The 19,528-nt window shown below is 44.7% G+C and overlaps 1 protein-coding gene across 1 annotated transcript in view; it reads left to right on the forward strand.

Moving 5' to 3' along the window:
- INTS1 (integrator complex subunit 1) overlaps positions 1–19,528 on the forward strand; it is a 70,596-nt gene that overhangs the window by 15,538 nt on the left and 35,530 nt on the right. Inside the window, exons 13-26 of the mRNA XM_066576322.1 lie at positions 4,610–4,718; positions 5,263–5,383; positions 8,572–8,649; positions 10,757–10,914; positions 11,494–11,590; positions 11,986–12,077; positions 14,098–14,158; positions 14,438–14,635; positions 14,784–14,913; positions 15,321–15,500; positions 17,071–17,220; positions 17,340–17,519; positions 17,601–17,705; positions 19,177–19,344. Of these exons, the coding sequence (XP_066432419.1) occupies positions 4,610–4,718; positions 5,263–5,383; positions 8,572–8,649; positions 10,757–10,914; positions 11,494–11,590; positions 11,986–12,077; positions 14,098–14,158; positions 14,438–14,635; positions 14,784–14,913; positions 15,321–15,500; positions 17,071–17,220; positions 17,340–17,519; positions 17,601–17,705; positions 19,177–19,344 (1,827 nt within the window). The remainder of the gene's footprint in view (positions 1–4,609; positions 4,719–5,262; positions 5,384–8,571; positions 8,650–10,756; positions 10,915–11,493; positions 11,591–11,985; positions 12,078–14,097; positions 14,159–14,437; positions 14,636–14,783; positions 14,914–15,320; positions 15,501–17,070; positions 17,221–17,339; positions 17,520–17,600; positions 17,706–19,176; positions 19,345–19,528) is intronic.

Here is a 19,528-nt window from a genome sequence, read left to right on the forward strand (position 1 = left end):
GGATCATACAATCGGCACTTGCTATTATCAATAGCTTGCTAGAAGAGTTCACAGGAAGGCAACCAGTGGGTTAAATTGCAGATTATCTATATCTCTTCTGTCCTGACAGTACAGAATCCCTGTACAAAGGACAAACTATGAGACAGTTCATTGGACATGATCAGTATGTATTGCTGCTACCGTGTTTCCATGAAAATAAGACCCTGATTTATAGTACTTTTTGCCCCAAAAGAGACACTAGGTCTTATTTTGGGGGGATGTCTTATACTTGCCTAGCAGGCTCTGTCCTGGTCCCTTCCGCTGCTCTCTGCAGCTCCGATGTGCTGAGCTGCAACATTGGCCAATTCATAAAACCCGCCTCCACAACGTGATCGGTTCTTTGACCAATGCTCAGCTAATCAAGGCAGCGCTCGATGAACCAATCACAGCCATTGCATTGGTTCATCAAGCACTGTATTGATTGATTCTCGAGCGCTGCTCAGATGATCAGAGCCATGACTTCCCGGAGGCAGGATTTATGAATCCCATAACTAGGAAGTGATCTTCTGTGGGCAAACGAGGATTGCAGGACGTGCGGCGGAGCCCTGGACAACAGCAGGAGAACCCGGACTAAGCCTGCTAGGTAAGTATTCTTTTTTTTTTTTTTTTAAATATGTAATGCAGCTAGGGCTTGTTTTCGGGGTAGGGCTTATATTTCAAACCTCCCCCAAAATCTCAAAAAATCAGGGTAGGTCTTATTTTCAGGGAGACAGCGTAGATACAGAACTGAGTCCTGGTGTGGACTGATCTGCTGGTGCCCTGTAATTGCCAAGCTCAGTTCATGGCATCATTTGTCGCTTTGTACTACTGATGATCTATCCTCAGGATAGGTCAGCAATAATAGATCATCGGGTATCTGTGGCTCGAGATCCCTACCGATCAGCTGATTCCTGGGGTTTTGACACTACAAACAGTGAAGGAAGCAGAAATTGCTGAAATTAATGGGAGCTGCTCCTGCAATACCACCCTAGGCCACTGCACTCTGGTCAGTGTGATCTGCTTCCTGCTCTCTCCATAGTGACAGTGGCACTGGGAATCAGCTGATCACTGAGAATGTCAAGTGGCGGATGCCCGCTGATTTTGCTATTGGTGTCCTGCCCTGAGGATATTATCAATAGTACAAAGCCCCTGTACCACATTACATCCATTCACCATAATCTGCAGGCAGGTAGGATGCCTCTAAAATGTAGATTTAGGACTACACAAATCTTTTTCAATGCATACGTCATCCATCTATGCTACATTAGCAAAACCTCTACAAAGGAAATGATGACTTGCTCATGGCAACCAATCGAATTGTTTCTTACATTTTAGAAAGTTCCTTTGAAAAATGGAGCCTGCATAGAAACAAAAACTGAAGTATATTTACCCCTCCGCATCTGCCAGGATCCCGCCCTGCTGTGGTCGCAGTGTTTGTTGTGCCAGATGAGGTCACAGAAAATCGGGTGACCGCTGCAGCATCCCTGCTCGTTCTACTGACATTGACGCTCACATCCTAAGTGCCATGATGTCAGGAGTCCGTGAACATGCCAATCAGAGGCTGCAGCATTTGATCCCGACGGAGGAGGAAATATATATTGTTTTAATGTAGGCAGTGCTACTGAAGCGGGGTTGTCCGGTTTTTCAGTGTGAACATGGCTTAACTTTTTCAGGAACATGTGTCCCATAGTTTAACTGCCCACAAATTCGATTAAATCCTTTACGGTCCTGAAAGGGTTAAAAGGACACAACTTTTGTCCCTCAGTGTATATATAAGTGGGTTATTGTTACCTTGGTTAGTTATTACTTTCTGTCTCGGTTAGTTATTACTTTCTGTCTCAGATGGTTATGTGATCTCAATGCTGATGACCACGGATCTACTTGGGGTTATGGATTTATTTTCTGGTCCAGATTCTCAGTCTGCCACAGAAATTGCCTAGTTACTGATGATGATCACACTGCTTCTGTCACAGCTATATTAGAGGAGATCGCTCATCCTCTGGCTGTTTACATATGGTCTGTAGTTTATTTAGGTGAATATAGAAGGTAATGATAATTAAAATGTCCCCCCAGCAAGAAAAAATGGTATAGTCTCAGCAAATATGCTGATGCATCATGGTTATGATTGAATATGAAAGTAAAACATTGGGTATAAGAGAGGTTAGAATATACAGAGGAGCCCTCCAGAGTGTGACGGGCAGTCATGTGAGGGGTGGGGGCAGGCATGGAAAAATGTGTTTTCCTTGAGTGGCCCTTGATTACTTTCCCAGCAGAGCATCCCATCTAGGCAGTCCTTTGTGATGTAAATAAATGAGCAGTACAAACCTCCCGTTTTGTTTGCTACATTGTATCAGCCTCTATCCAGCTTGTTTAGCATGCAGCGGATCGACTGGATACAACTGTGTCTACGTCTGTTACTGTTACAAGACTTTCATGCACTGGATCTATAGGAAAGTTTTCATTCGCTGACGGCTGAGATCATCCAAATGTTGAGCAATTAAAACACTAAATATATATCTTTCTGTTGCACTTTAGAAACGGACCAGGGCCGTAGGACGTCACATTTCTATCTACACTATTGTTTCTGTGTGGCTGCGCATCTTGTAGCTTGACATTACCCAGTCTGCAGTAATAACTGTAGTAAAAGGAGCTCATCTCTACCGTTGTGTTTAAATAGGTTGTTCCACCAATGGAGGGGTTTTCCTTGAATTGACTTGCCTTCAGAATATGTCATCAATGGTTAATTGGTAGGGTTTTGCCTTTTGGGATCCTTGCCGATCAGTTGATATGGGGCTGTCATTGGGCTGTATATCTGTCATTGTGGGTGCAGCTGAAAGCAGGCAGCTCTGTCCATAGTGCAATGGCTTAGTTTGGTATTACAGTCTCAGCTCTTATTGAATTCATTGGGAGCTGCACCTGCAATACCAACCTGGGCCACTGAACTACGGACGGAGTTATCTACTTCCAATTCTGTCTTCAATGACAACAGGCCCAGTAAGCAGCTGATTGGTGGGGATTCCAAGTGCCGGGCATCTGACTAACGATAAGGCATCAATAGTAATTTCCTGGACAACGCCTTCATGCTACAGGACCTACATGTCTGTCTGATTTGTGTAGGTTAATATAGCATGGGCTTGGTAGTAGAGTCCGCTTAATGCACAGCTGATGTCAGCTGTCTTTGATAGCTGACACTGGGCCACAACAGCCTCCCCTCCATACTTACTCTGTGGTGAGATTGCGAGGTGTCCAAGTGTCATGGTTGCCAAAGGCCACCAGAGCTGCCATCTATTACTGCCTGCGGCACATCTTAATAGATTGTCCGCAGAAATACCAAACGGTCTTGGCCAAAGGTTTTCAGACTGACACAACTTTTGGTTCTTTACAAAGTTTCTTGCTTCAGTGATTTTCGATGTACTTCAGAATACCATAGAAACATCGGACTACAATTCTGAGCAATTCATACGTTTTTAATCTTTTATTGACCAATACAACAAGATTGGGCATAAACTCAATTTTTTACATTGTTGAACCCCCCCTTTTTTTTTCAGGACTTCTGCACTTTGTGACAATCAAAACTTGTGTCAGTCTCAAAACTTTTTTGGCTGTAACTGTATACTGCAGAAATGATGTATTGTAGTATGTGGTATAAGTGAAAAAATGATCCCAAGTTCAAGCCCACTTAGTGAACTAAAAGTTTTTTTTTTCTTCTCCATTGTGAAAAGGAAAGTACCGAAAGTCTCTTACTTTTGAACAGGTTCCGTTTCAGGAAGCTGTTCGTAAGTGCATTTTTTCGTATGTCTGAACAAATGCTTGTATGAAGGGAGATCGTGGGTCATTCCCTCTCCATACAACACAGCTGCAGGCTGTTTCTTACAGCCGATACCCGCTTGTAACAGATACGATAAGCCGTGCATGTCCATCGGAGCTGTTAGCCCTTTAAATGCTGCTGTCAGAATTGACAGTATTTAAAGAGGAAACTGCTCCAATGAGCGACGTGGCTTATCGGAGCTGTTGCAGACTGGTGTCTGTTGCACCCAACGTTCGGGGGCCCCACACTGCCCTCCGTGATAAGATCGCGGGATTTGTGCGGTTGCCACGGCATCTCTGTATCGTGCTCCTCTGTTTACTACAGAGCAGCCAATAGAAATATCTTTCTGCTTGTCAGTAAGGAGCAGCCTCTGCAGTATGTGACAGTGTAGCTGAGATAACTCCCCCATAGAATGTAAAAAGAGATTATATTGTCTGCTGCCAGAGGGGGTAGGAGACTGATCCTATCCAGAGCTCACCCCCAGCAGCACAGACTAAAGCAGTAGCACCAAGTGAGAAACATACAAGCAGACAATAATGAAATTTTATTTTTATGCTAGAAATATCAATTATTACTTTAAATCAGCTATTAAGTTTCTCAAGACTTTGTTATAAAAATGATTCATGGGAAAACTTTTAAGTATTTCTTGATTATAAGGGGCGCGTTCTTTAACATAAAGAGGCAAATTGTGTATGCCCTCTTCACTAAAATTGTAGAAAAGCTAGATGTGATGGTATGTATGGTATGCACAGTGCTCCATTAACATTCACTTTCTCTTTGAAGGAACGTTTTGTGATCCATGTAACAGATCTCCTCGCTGTGTCTATGATGTTGGGGATTACTGTTCAGGTCAAAGAAGCTGGCGTTGCTTGGGACAAAGGAGAGAAAAAGAGTGAGTCCCCAAATACCTTGAAGGGGTTATCCCGTTTCTAGGTATTGATGACCTATCCTCAGGATAGGCCATCAATAGCTGATTGGTGGGGATCTACCATGTGAGGCCTCTGGGAATCAGCTGTTTTCCTGGGCCGGGGTCTGTGTACAGCGCTGTGTTGACACGGGAAGCGGGCAGCTCCGTACATTGCGCAATGGTCTGTATTGGTACTGCAGGCTGACTCCACCTACTGCACAATGTAGAGTACTGTCTGCTTCCTGCAGCAAAATCACTCCATACACAAAGCCACTGGCGCAGAGCAACAACTGATGCTGGGGGTCCCAAGTGACAGACCCTCACAGATCTGCTATTGTTGACCTATCCTGTGGATACGTCTTCAGTACCTAGAAACGGGAGACCAACTCCCCCATATTTACTCTCCTTTCCTTTTATTATTGTAAGTCTGTTTTACATGTTTTTAGCACCTTCACCTTATTTTTTGTAAACCTTTTATTACTTTGTGTATGCTTATTATTTTTTTTGTGACTGTTGTGTATATTAATAGGTTTGGAGGTCCTGCGCTCGTTTCAGAACCAGATTGCTGCAATTCAGCGAGATGCAGTGTGGTGGCTTCACACGGTGGTGCCATCTATCAGCAAGCTTTCTCCTAAGGATTACGTGCACTGGTAATGTCTATATCCTATTGTGATTGTCACTGTTTGTTAGACTGGTCATTTATAAGTTTTGCTGCTGAGTGCCATAACCTTCGCTAACAGCAAGTGTTCACTTGTCCTGCAGTGCCCCTACTGGAGAAATGACGTATTTCACAGTTAGCATTGAAAACAGCAGGCTGTATTATGCAGTGTACAAATGTGCAATGTCCTCCAGAGAGAGAGGCACACTTCGTAGCTTCGGCTAATACTTGACACTCCTGAGCATAGGCTCCCTATTAACAATCTAATAGAATTTAGGAAACCTATTTCCAAATACCTTACAATATCTCTATTAGGCTGTCTGCACACGGCCGTGACGGGCTCGCGGCGGAGCCCGGCACGGCGCCCCCCAGAGACCCCAAACTTACCTGTGGATCTGGCGTCCTCGCTCCTGCATGACGCGCCGCAGCGTCATGTGACACGCCCACCGCGTCACATGACGCGGCCGGCCGTGTCATATGACACAGCGGCGGTAGGCGGGGAAGCGGTTTCACGCTGTCTTCCGCTGTGCTACAGCGGAAGATAGCGTGACGGGCGGCTGCCATTGACTGCAATGGAAGCCGTGCGCGCGTACACCCGCGGCAAATAGAGCATGCCACGGGTGAGGGCGGGTGATTTCACGGTGCGGAATTCCGCACCGTGAGCCCTGAGCTATTAGGTTCAATAGAACCTAATAGCTGCGGGCAACGCAGCGGATTTCCGTCCGTGGGAAAGAGGCCTTAGGTGATCTGTATGGTGCAGTCAACATTGTCTGCCATGATGGTAGACATTTAGGTCTCATGACCTCCTCTTATCTGAAGGGAATGTCTTACAATTATATTCTGATTACTTCTTGCCCTTATTGAGGCAGCAGTTAAACAGGCGAGGGCAATATCTGTCCGAAAAACTCAGACTGGTATCGCACTTGCAAACCTGCATTTTTTTTTTGCCTATGATTGCAGTGCGTTTAGTGAGAAAAATGCATTTCATCGCTGTACATACGACTTTCACGTGAGTGCAAATCGCGTATTAGTGGAAATACAAAAATCGAACTTTCGTGAAGCTCTCAGTTACATGCAAATGTAATGTTTTTTTGTTTTTTTTCCTCCTGCTGCCATAGGGAATAATGGGAAATTTTTTAAGCAGAATCACCCAAAAATGCTGTGTGTTTTTTTTTTTTTTCCTTCCTCTTCTCTCTCAGCGACCCTGCGAGATAATTTCCCCTATAAGTACACCCATTTAAAATAATGGGTTCTTTTCACTGGGATTTGTGTGCATCCTATAACGCACAGAAATTGCGTGTAAAAATCCTCTGTGCAATTACACTCTTGGGCTACATCCTCACGGATGAGAATCTCGCATGAGTTGTGTGCGTTGCGAGACGAACAAGACTCGCACAAACATGAACTCCATTCTTTCAAATGGCTTTATTTATGTGAGTGATTTTCCCCCCCCCCTTCCTTTCCTTGCAGCGATGCTGTAAGGATAACAATTGCAGAATGTTCTATCTTTTGGCTTTCGACGTTGTTTACAATGGGATCTTGAAAGACATCGCTTGGCACTCTCACACCGTGCGATGTGCACACGAGTGCAATGTGACGACTTCCATTGAAATCAATGGGAAACACAAGTGATACTCTGACGCTCATGAAACATTCACCTGAGGATTGCAATCTCGCAAAAGCGATGCAAGGCATTTTGTAAATCAAAAACACACATTGGCAAGCGCGATATGGGACTGAGTTTTTCGGCCCCATATCACGCTCACCTGTAAATGTAGCCTTACAATGAAAATCCGTGGACAAATGTAAGATTGAAATTAAGCCCTTCACAGTTAGGACTTATTAAAAAGTTTTAATCTTTATTTAAATAACTAAAAACCTATAGATAGTGGGGCACGAACATGAAACCTAAAACGAGATTTGCTGATATATAGGGTATCAGAAGTGGGTATGACAGAACACAGGACTAGGACAAACACCTGTGGTATGCACAGATATATAGTATCTGTTTTAGTACTCCAGTATTGTTCCCGTTTTCCTAGATGTCAATAAAGACCATCAAGGCCGGAGGCTATGTCTCACAAACATCTTTCTATCTGATTAATTCTCTAGTCCATATCTATCTAGCAGGGTTAACAACATCAGTCTAGCGTCTATGACTACTTAAACGGTGCCATATATCAATGCAGAGCACCGACACTCTGAAGATTGTCTTTATTTACATCTAATAATTGGACAACGCACTATTACCCAACTTTCCATCTGGGTACTGTGTACACTGTATATACTATGTACACTGTAACTAAGAGTATTTACCCACTTAATACAGTATACACCTTTTACTGAGAGGGGTGTACACACATTTTTATGGATGCCACTACTAAAACTATAACAACCATGTAAAAGGGCCATAAGATTTACATCGGCCCATGATTGGGAGCGCTCATTTACCAGATCAATGCCCCGTGTAAATAGGCCAGTCAGGGATCAGTTGACAAATGAGCAAATGCTTGTTCATCAGATGAGCCAGAATAATCCGTTCTCTGCAGCCTGTCTCCCCATGTGAGCAATCCTCTGAATCTGTGTGTATAAAAAGCCAGTAAACCATAAGGCTGGGTGCATACGGGGCGGATTTGCCGCGGAAATTCCGTGCGGAGTTTCATCGCGGCAAATCCGCCTGCGGTCGCTAATCCCGAGATTAGCCAGCCATATGGACGAGATTTCTCAGAAATCTCGTCCACACGGGACAGCAAATCTGCTGCGGCTAAGTCGGCAAAGGCCGCTGCTGCGGCGCGGATTTGCCGAACGCAACATATCTATTTATTTGTTTGGGTTTTTTCTTCGCTGCGGCCACGCTCTCCTTTATGGAAGCGCCGGCCTCAGTGGAAGAGCGAGCGGCCGGGCTGCTTCAAAGCCGCCAAACCGCAACATTTCCGTCGGGAATCTGCCCTGTGTGACCGTGGCCTTATGGATTTCAATGATTGTTGCTCATAAAACGCCCAAACTGTGAAAAGGACCCTTAGTTATGGTCCCATCCTTAGCAGTATTCGGAGCTGGAAACCTTTCCTGATGAGTACGGAGTCTAGTTTTAAAAAGTGATTTTATTTTAAATTGGTGCAGCTTCTTCTTTTATTACTTGCTTATTTACTTCTTCTTATTCCTTTGCGTTTTCCTCTGCAGCCTGCACAAAGTACTCTTCACTGAACAACCGGAAACTTACTACAAGTGGGACAACTGGCCACCAGAAAGCGACCGCAAGTATGTAATTATGTATGGCATCTTAGACTGCGTATCGCCTAGTATGTACGTGGCTCAAAGATAAGCTGTTAAGTGCACAGTGTACAGTCCGACTACCTCTGTTAAGGCCCATTTACACAGGACGGGTGTCAGGCAAACGATGCCCGACGCTTGTCCTTGTGTCTTCGTGCTCCTGCATTGGAGCTAGCAGAGCTGGCTCACATGGAGCTGCCAGCAGGGGGGTGGGGCAGTGCAGGAGATTTCTCTCCTCTCTCCTCCGCCCCTCTCCATTAAGATAACACAACGTAGTTTAAACTGCACGATGAGCTGATTGTCCATCGTTTATGCAGCATAGAAGATCAGTGAGGAGCTCATCGTTCAGTTTAAACAGCAGCTGTTCAGTAGCGAACGGCCGCTGTGTATCTTAATGGAGGGGGGCGTGGCCGCTCCATGTGCGAGCCAGCTCTGCTAGATTCCGTGCAGGAGCCCGGGAGTGCGGACACACAGGGACGAGTGTCGGGCATCGTTTGCCTGACACTCGTCTTGTGTAAATGGCTCTTTACTTAGTTTCTCATTAGCAGAGATTAAACGCGGCACAAAAAGGGACCAAACAAGTTTAATGTACACTTTTCTTCTTCATGTCATTGGGGGAGACGGGCACTGTGGGTACAGACCGCTGCCTCTAGCAAACTAACACTAAGTACAGAAAAGTGTTGGCTCCTCCTATCGTGCAATACCCTTTAGAGCTTATTCGTGCGACCACATTTTATGTCTGTGTGTCCAGCGGGTGCCACACGGATGGCACGCAGACCCATAGTAGTCAGTGGGGCTATTCATACTTACGGTTTTGCACACTGCTAAACTGCAGGATGTGCTATTCTTGTCCAATTTTAGTACTTCAACGTTATCTCTAGTGGTCCCATTGAACTGAATGGAGCAGCAGGGCAACTGCCTTCATCATGGGATATATCGGACACCCGGCATCACATATATCTCAGCCTCAGTCAGGGTTCCAGAGATATAGAACTTGTTTTCGTCAGACAGCATCTTTTTAAAAAAAATCACAGCATGTCCTATTTCTGTCTATATCCCAGGAGAATCAGACCTTCATGTTATTCCCAAGATTCTCGGGCATAACATGCATACGGGCTGTCTGAATGCAGCCATATGCATACATTTCCAGGGGGAGTAGCAAGTAAATGGAAGTATGACAGGTTCTGGGCACAAATATTGGTGGCATATTACTAGTGCATGTCATTATCTTATCGGGGGAAGGGCAATCAGTAGCTAAAATGAAGTGGTGTCGCTAGTACACTGCACTGAAAGTGCTTCTTTCTCATCTGTAAAATGGGGGACACCGCAAACCTTGGGTATAGCTTCTGCCACTAGGTGGCGACACTAATTATTGGTGCATGTTACATTAGCCAGAAGGTGTCACAACAATGCGACTAGTCCGATGCCCAGTGATTTGCGCCAAATATATTGCACCTTATGTACTATTTTGAAGATCCTACAGTTTTATTGATCTCCTCTATTGTGTCTTCATACTGAAGAAAAGACAAATTTAGGTCCAGAATTGGTAAAAACTAGAGATGAGCGAGCGTACTCGGCCACGCCCCTTTTTTGCCCGAGCGCCGCGATTTTCGAGTACTTCCATACTCGGGCGAAAAGATTCGGGGGGCGCTGTGGGTGAGTGGGGGGTTGCAGCGGGGAATGGGTGGGAGAGGGAGAGAGAGAGGGCTCCCCCCTGTTCCCCGCTGCTGCCCCCCGCTCCGCCACGCCTCCCCCCGCCCCCCGTCACACCCCGAATCTTTTCACCCGAGTACGGAAGTACTCGAAAATCGCGGTGCTCGATCGAGTAATTACTCGAAACGAGTAGGTTCGCTCATCTCTAGTAAAAACTCTTTGGTTTGTGCTACATAGAAGTTTTTACAAAACAGTTTGGAAATTGGTACATACTCTTCTTCTCTTCTCTTTTTTTTAAACTTTAAATATTTGTGCAAAGTTCTCATGAGCCTAATTTTATAAGTGGATCAAAGATGACTGTAAATATCCAGTATCTATCTACGTCTGCGCTTTCTCGTTCTGCTGACGCTGACTAGTTGCTTTTTCTTTTTGTCCATTTAAGCTTCTTCCTTCGCCTCTGCTCTGAAGTGCCGCTTTTAGAAGACACCTTGATGCGTATCCTGGTCATTGGTCTTTCACGTGATTTGCCTCTTGGTCCAGCAGATGCCATGGAGCTTGCTGATCACTTAGTGAAAAGGGCAGCAGCGGTGCAGGCTGATGGTATACCATCTAGAGGGCATTTATTTTTAAAGAAATAATGAGGGCATTGTACAATTGTACCACCCTATTTGGGATAGCCAACTTGTACAGCAGCACTGTGATTTATATAGGTTTTCCCATGGATGGTTTTATGTAAATATTAGTCTTAGGTGTACAATGTTGTTAAATGGGTTTTCCGGTGAAATGCTGTTAAAGACCTATCATCAGGATAGGTCATCAATAGTTGATCATGTGGGGTCTGCTGCTTGGGACCGCGACCGATCAACTGAGCAGACGCATGCTGTCAGCACCACAATAACACAGAGGTCAGAGCGGAAGTCTCAGCGCCGGCCTCCCATGTAGTGGCCGGCACTTGTAACTGCAGGAATGTCTCTCATTGAAATCCATGAGAGCCGTGTCTGCAGTTACAACGCCGGCCACTACACAGATTTCGGCAGGGAGGTTTCTGCTCCGACCTCTGTGTCCTGAGCTGCAGACCCCAACCGATCAACTATTTGTCTTTTAATAGTATTTCACTGGAAAACCCCTTTGATATATAAAACACACAATTATTGTTTTTCATTCTTATTTTCTTTGCAGACTTGGAAGTCCTCAAAATAGAAAGGATTCAGCTCCTTGATGCTGTATTAAACCTCTGCACCTACCACCATCCAGAAAACATTCAGCTTCCTCAAGGGTATGAATTTCACGCTGCAGTTTTTCTCCATTGAGGTTGCCTTTTAGATTTCTGTTCAAATCCTTCTTCTCTATATCTATCAGATGTAGGCTTAAGTTAAAGCTTTATTGTAAGTTTTTGCTCTGCATCTACTTTGCAAATTAGCTTCTCTGGAAGGAAGGAAATTGTCTTGCTAGTGCCACCTGTTGGAGGTAGCTACCCTTTCCTGAGGATGGATCATAAACAGTTTAGTTCCAGAAACCCTCTAAAGTTGCGAGAAAAAAATGAAAATCTATAAAAAGGGGGCGGTCCTTAAGGGGTTAAATAGTGTCACAGACAATACTAGTAATTGCTAACGAGTAATGTGGAGTTTTTTTTGTTTTTTTTTAAATATGTATTACGTCTGACTTTTATAGATATCAACCTCCTAATTTGGCTATTTCAACTCTCTACTGGAAGGCCTGGCCACTTCTACTTGTTGTAGCTGCCTTTAACCCTGAAAATATTGGTAAGCAATGCCATTATTATGGAGGTGTGTGTGTGTGTGTGTGTGTGTGTGTGTATTTCTTGTCCGTGTCATTGGGGAACTCAGCTGAAGATTGTGGGTATTACTGTTGGTACTAGCAAAAGAGCGTTAGCTCTTCCTACCAGCTATACCCCTCCTGCAGGCACTGGGCTAATTCCGTTTTAGCTTGGTGTCCGTAGGAGGCGGACGTCTTCCTTTGCTGGTTTTTAACTAGGGCTTCCTTTCTTAACTGGGAATACAAGGCTGGCACTAGACTCTCCCGGTTACCTCATCGTCTGAAAGGTCCTTTTGTGTCGGTTTCTGCCTCTTCAGCGCTCCATTGGACGAGATCATCTTAGAGACCTCGGATGGTAAGAGCTCCCACCTACCACAGAACAAGTTTAGACGAGCAAGGGCTGCTCAGAAGAAACAACCGTTTTATTCCCAATGGCTCTTCTGTACTCCAAGGTGATTGTGGCTATCTCCAATCTTGATGACATGCTGGTGATGGGGCATTCTTGCTCGGCCACTCTGGAGAGTTTCCACATCACCCAGGATTAATGTGTTGAAGCTTTGGGCCATACTTCTGTCACTCCATCATTTCGCATTGCAACTTATAGGTTTCCCAGATGGACAACACTATGATGGTCACATACATAAATCATCAGGGTGGGACCTGCACTACAGCAGTCATAGAAGTGAAAAAAATCCTAGCATGGTTGGAAATCTCATATAGCAGGCATTGTCAACTGAATAATCGATTTCCTGAGCAGTGAGAAAGTCGACCTGAAAGAATGGGAACTCCATCCTGACGTGTTTTAAGACCTTTGCTACAGATCAGGTGGACATGATGGCATCCAGAATCAATCGCAAGCTACCAATGTTCGGGGTCCAGGTCACAAGACCCACAGGCTTAGTGTTGGACGCCCTCATAACCTTCCCCCATTCCCTCTCATCCCTTGACTCTTCAAAAAGATCAAACTCGAAAAGTGGTCCTGGTGGCTCCGGACGGGCCTTAACATGCCTGGTATGTGACTCTGGTAGACCTACTCGTCAACTTTTCGTGGTGCCTCCCCCTTTGAGACGATCTACTTTTACCAGTACCCCTTTACCATATGAGTCTAGCCACTCTTCGTATAACGGCGTGGCGGTTAAAGCAGCGATCCTGAGTACCCGTGGTTTTACGGAACCAGTCATCCAGAATATGCTGAAGGCTAGGGGCCTTGCAGCTTTTAAAGCTGTTATTTCACGCTGGATCAGGTCAGCCGTGGTAGACGCGTACCATGCAAAGGGTTGAAATCTTCCTTCTGCAGTGCTCTGCATTCGACTTGGGCTGTGGGTGTACCTTGGGCAACGTGCAGCAACACTTCCGCTCTACAAATTGCAAGGCCACCATGTGCGCCTTTCTGCACACTTTTGCAAAGTTTTACAAAGTTTGCATCTGCTGACTCCTCTTTCTGTCAGTGCGTTTTGCAGATGGCTATATAACTGATCGCATAATTTATTAACTAATTTTCCCACACATGGGAACTGGCCTAGAAAATCCTACGGTTTTAAGCTGTGCCCCCCCCCCCCCCCCCCATAGACAAAGACCGAGAAAACATACATTTTTTGCGCTTGACCTGAAATCTTTTCCTCATTGGGGGACACAGCACCTACCCACGTTGGTCCTTATGACTCTCCGAGACTGTTGTCCTTGTTGGAGCTTTTGTTCCAGGTGTCCCACGTACTGCTTAAAGTTTTAATCATTTTTCACTATTTTCATCTTACTCTGCTTCTCCTACTTCTTGCATACCAACGGATTTAGCTCCCTGCCTGCAGAAGGGGTATAGCTGGTAGGAGCAAGTGGCACTCTGCTGCTACTAGGAGGTGGACACTAAACAAAAGCTTTGCCCACGTATTCAGCTGTGTCCCCAATGTTTGTGCTGAAATTTTTTTTACTGCAAGGGCAAAAAAGGAATTGTGTTTTTGCTTTTTATATGCCTATTATACTTTGTTACTTTATTTCCATTCTCTTCTTTAGGTTTGGCTGCGTGGGACGAGTATCCAACATTAAAGATGCTGATGGAGATGGTTATGACAAAGTAAAGTGGCAATAAAAGAATGTATAAATGCAGTGTGTAGATTGTGTTGATCTGTGGAGGTGGGACAGCGTCCGCGTGTTTTTGGGCGCTCTGCAGATTTTTCGGCACACATTGACAAAAAGTTTGCTAAGCAAAAATAATGGGGGTTTTTCTAGGGCAACTTATATTCACATCCTGGCTTAGAAACCCTTACAAAGTGTAATGACTGCAGTACGTGACTATCCCTTGTGCCTTCTTGTATCCACTTTTCACGTTGTGTTTATTTTTGTACTTCTGCAGCAATTACTCTTTCCCACCATGCACGGTAACGGATGAAGAGACGAGGACGGAGATCATCAACCGAGAACTGCAAATTTCTCAAAGGGAGAAGCAGGAAATTCTGGCCTTTGAGAGTCACCTGGCCGCGGCTTCCACCAAGCAGACTATAACCGAGAGTAACAGTCTGCTCCTCTCACAGCTGACCAGCTTGGATCCACAGTAGGTGTTCTGCATTGTTGCAGCGGAGCGGTTTCCTTCTAGTATATATTATACTTGTCTTGGATTTTGTTCATAGAGCTTTTAAGTAAGCTTTTACAGTCTGTACTCTGCTGATTGTATTGAGTAATGTATTCCACCTTTCTTTTAGGGGACCTCCTCGTCGGCCACCACCCAATGCTATAGAGCAGGTCAAATCTTTGAACCAGTCTTTACGTCTCGGTCACTTGCTTTGTCATAGTCGCAATCCTGACTTCCTTCTGAATATCATACAAAGACAGGTTGGTTGAGGATATAATGTAAATCCAGTTTTACAGTCTATCTCAAATATCTTAGAAGAGCCGTAGAGATAGAAATGCTGGGCGGCTGCCTGAACAATCGTTTGGTAGACTGAAATCATACCATCTTCCCCATAAACATGATTATTTGCAAGGGCAATGCTATTTCTATGCATAGTGAAGATAAGTGGCTGCTGGTGGTACCTGCAGTCTAGGGGGGGCACAAGCAATCTGTTAAAAACCAAACCTTGGGCAGTTGGACTGTCCGTATAGACATTTAATTGTTCATGCATCCACAGTCTGTCAAGAAAAATGCCATGTCTGTGACTGGTTTCACTATGCAAAATGATGTGTACGGTGGTATTCTGCTTTTGGATGTGTTTAGATGTATCATAAACTGTTCATTTCAGGCATCATCGCAGTCTATGCCCTGGCTGGCAGACTTGGTGCAATCTAGTGAAGGCTCCTTGGATGTGCTGCCTGTACAATGCCTCTGTGAATTCCTCCTGCATGACGCTGCTGATGAGTCTGGAACGGGGGACGATGATGAAGAGAATGAGAGCAAAGAACAGAGAGCCAAGAAACAGCAGGTTAGCCGTGGCACTTCGCATACAGCCATTAATACCAAAAACAAAACACAATGTTCTATTAGGAGGAATCATTCATCCTTCATTTTTTCCCCCCCGCTTTTCCTGTCCCCTTCCCTCTTCTGCCCTCATGGTCCACCAACTATACCAACTCTCTTGCTGGTCGTGGACACCATTTCTTTACGGCTTCTGAGCTCCTGCTCGCACGCACCTGTGCTGGGTGGAGGGCTCTGCACCCTTCTGGCTCTACACCCACTGGGTATTCTGTGATCTTTAGTGCTGCGCCCAGAGACTTTGACTGGCTCAGCACTGCTGGTTCGCATTCTGGCTTCTGGGCCCTCAGGACACTGATGGGCAATTCGCTAATGCGAGCCTCTGATGGGTTAAATGGCAGAGACAGGGCTCCCTCTGGTCTGACCAGCTCCTCTAATTAAGCTTCCAGCCTCAGTGGGCGGGACTTCCTGTCGGCACGCTCGTTCTGCAACACTATAGGCTGGCAGACACAACCGGCTTCCCATCTCAAGGATTTTCCCTTCTTAAAACAGCTCTTCAGAAAGGGGCCCAAGGCAGTATATACATACTTGATCCAGATCGTGCTGTAAATTCCAGCAGCACCCACATCTGTTCTCAGGCGGATTCTGAGATTTCTAGTATACAGCCTTGGTTCAGGCAGGTTTTCTTTTTCAGTGTTTGCTCACCCATGATCGTGGTTTGCCTTCTTTGCCAGTAGAAACCCAGAGTACTTTCCTGTTTTGCCTTTCTAGCCTGTTCTTTATACCCTTTGAAATATAAGCCCTACCCTAAAAATAAGCCCCATCTGCGTAAAAAAAAATAAAAATCACGCCGCACTTCTTCACAGCTGCGGCACTTATTTGTAGCCATCAGCCAGTGCTTCCTGGTGCGGGGTTTCAAAAACCCTGCCTCCAGGAAGTGCTGGCTGAAGACCACAACTGCCGGAGCTGTGAAGAAGTGCGGTGGAGCGGACAGCGCCTGTTGGGTAATGTATTCAGTATTTTTTAAAATTCCTTATTGCAGCTAGGGTTTTTTTAAATTTTTTTATTTAGGGCTCAAACCGTTCCTACTGTAAAACCGGCAGCGCTCCACACGAAAACCGCGTTTTCATACTATGCAACACAAAGGAAGGCACCATAGGAAAACATTGGCTACATTGCAAATCGTGGCTGTATAAAGCATGCCGCGATTTAAAAAAAATTTTTTTTTTCTTCTTGTAATGTACCAGCCTACAAAACATCGCAAATGTGAAATAATCCATTAGAAAGCACGGGATTCACATACACGCATTGTAAGAAAACCGTCGCCTGTGTGAAAGCAGTCTAAATCCTTGGATCTACGTCCCATCTCCAGTCAAACATCACAACCTCATGAGTCTCCCACAGTCTCACTGCTCTTACAGTAAAAAATCCAGGCTCATTACCTGGTGAAACCTTTTCCGCCAAATGTAGAAGGTGCGCCCTTGTGGTTTTTAAAATCTCACGAGATGGTCATTTCTACTGCCCATTTAAACGTCTGTTATCTTTATTCATGATATTTTTGGTGTATATTCAATTTTTAGAGGCAGCAGAAACAGAGGCAGCTTCTTAGCCGTCTTCAGGATTTACTTCTTGGACCAAAAGCCGATGAGCAAACAACATGTGAGGTGCTGGATTATTTCCTGCGACGCCTCAGCTCCCCGCAGGTCTCCTCGCGAGTCCTGGCTATGAAGGTAAGTGGAACATCCCATTATTTTGCATATATCATTAAACCTTTCCAATTCTAAATTCTTAAAGGGCCCCTGATATTGACAAGCTGCCTGGGTTCTGATGGTTTTTCACGTTTTCCCAGGGTCTGTCCATGGTGCTAATGTCTAGAGGTCTACAAGACCTAGATGAGAAGGATCTCTCAATGGATGACGATTCTTCGGATTCTGAGCTGATTCCTGGATATCAGTGGCTGCTTAGAGATTTGCCTAAACTTCCACTATTTGACAGTGTTAAGGGGACCACAGCTGTGGCTTTACAACAGGTATCTAGATGTGTTGTGGAATCCGTCAATGGAATTCACTAATATGATAAGCGATTCTCTCATTTACTTTGTTCTGTTTAGGCTATTCATGTGGAGACTGACTTAAAAACCATTAGTGCCTACCTAGTCTATCTGTCCCAGCATGCACCAATTGAAGATCAAGGACAACATAATGAACTTGCACTGGTGAGGGGCGATTTGATTTTACAGGTTAAATGTCCTTTTACATGGGCAAATCATCTGAGTAAATGAATGTTTGGACATGAAGGTTCTTGTCCGATCGGACCATGTGCAGGGCCCTTAAAGCTGACCATATATTAGTCTAAAGTTGATGAAAATCGACGATTTCAACCAAAACAATTATTCATCAGATGAAATTTAACAATGACTGATTGTTTTAGCCTACTGATCACAGACTGTCACTGTGTGTAAAGAAGTTGGCCGCGTCTCATAGTCAGGCGAAAGATCTTTCATCCACGTATGATGATTCTTTGAAAAAATGTTTTCAGATAGTTTGTCCGTCACCCAATGGTGTTAAACATGTATGGCCTGTTTTAATAACTATTGTGGCCATTAAAGACCAAAACGTGTATGGGTGAGTCCAATTACCCTGTTTCCCTGAAAATAAGACATAGCATGAATTTCCAGAATTTTTGAGGATGCAAAATGATTTTTCAGGCTTTTTGAGGATGCTTGAAATATAAGCCCTACTCCAAAATTAAGCCCTGCTAACAGTTAATTTAAAAAGTCAATTTAAATAGTGTCCAGGCAGCTATACATGTAAAAAAGTTAAACCTTTTTGAACAAAAATTAATATAAGATACTGTCTTATTTTCGGGGAAACACGGTATTTATTAGGCGATAGTTGGTTCAATGGTGGTTTACCCATCAACCTGCTTCTAACTCCTTTCTATGGCCACGTTAAGGGGGTTGTCCAGGGTTAGCAAAACATGGCTGCTTTCTTTCACAGACAGCACCACCCTTGTCCGTAGGGCTGTGTGTGGTATTGCAGCTCAGGTCCATTTGAAATGATTGGGAGCTGTGGACAAGTTTAGAAGAAAACAGACATGTTTTCTAACCCTGGACTGCTTCTTTAAGTAATCTAATGGTAAAGGAGTCGTAGGGGTAAAATTAGATTAAAGGGGTTATAGAGGGTTAGAAAAACATGGCTGCTTTCTTCTAAACTGTCTTCTAGTGCCACCCATGTTCATAGGTTGTATCTGGTATTGCAACTTGCCTCCCTTTTTACTTCAATGAAGCTGAACTGTGATATTACACACAACCCTATGGACAAGGTTGCTGCTGTGTTTGCAAGAAATGGCAGCCATGTTTTTCTAACCCTGGACATCCCTATTAATGATACTTTGAGCTAACTTTAAATTTCCCAGCTCATTAATGAATGGCATAATGCATCACTTTATGATCAGTGAGGGTTCATCCTCTGGGTCCCCCACCAATCCTGAGAATAAAAGGGCCACAGTTAATGCAGTGCTGCAACCCCTTCAGTAGTTTTCCCAACACAGTGGTGCCCCGGCCGGGGTAACTACAGCGGACCCCAATAACATTGGTTTATAGCAGTTCTGTACCGACTGAAAGCCTTGCCTTTGCTTAGGATGCTAAATGGTCATGGACTACATCTCTCCTCCCTCTGTTGCAGGATGTGGCACGTCTGACAGTGGAGCGCTCCACGATAATGGGTCATCTTTTCTCCAAACTGTCTTACTGCTCGGAATCCAATGCAGTTCTGGCCGCCCTGCTCTCCATTTTCTCGCGCTATGTCAAACGCATGCGAAAAACCAAGGAAGGAGATGAGGGTTATAGCTGGGTGTGTAGATTGCCATTTATTATTTTTTATGTTTATCTCAAGTTTTCTTTGTCCTGGAAATAAGTGAATAATTCGACAACTGGCTGTTACCATGCCCCTTGTTGATGGGCAGTGCTCTTGTACTTTTCGACGCTGTCCAGTCATTGCTGTTAGGAAACCCTCCTAAGAAGAGGACATGTCTGTC

This window comes from Eleutherodactylus coqui, chromosome 8 (genome assembly GCF_035609145.1).
Source record: "Eleutherodactylus coqui strain aEleCoq1 chromosome 8, aEleCoq1.hap1, whole genome shotgun sequence".
In the NCBI taxonomy this organism is placed as follows: domain Eukaryota; kingdom Metazoa; phylum Chordata; class Amphibia; order Anura; family Eleutherodactylidae; genus Eleutherodactylus; species Eleutherodactylus coqui.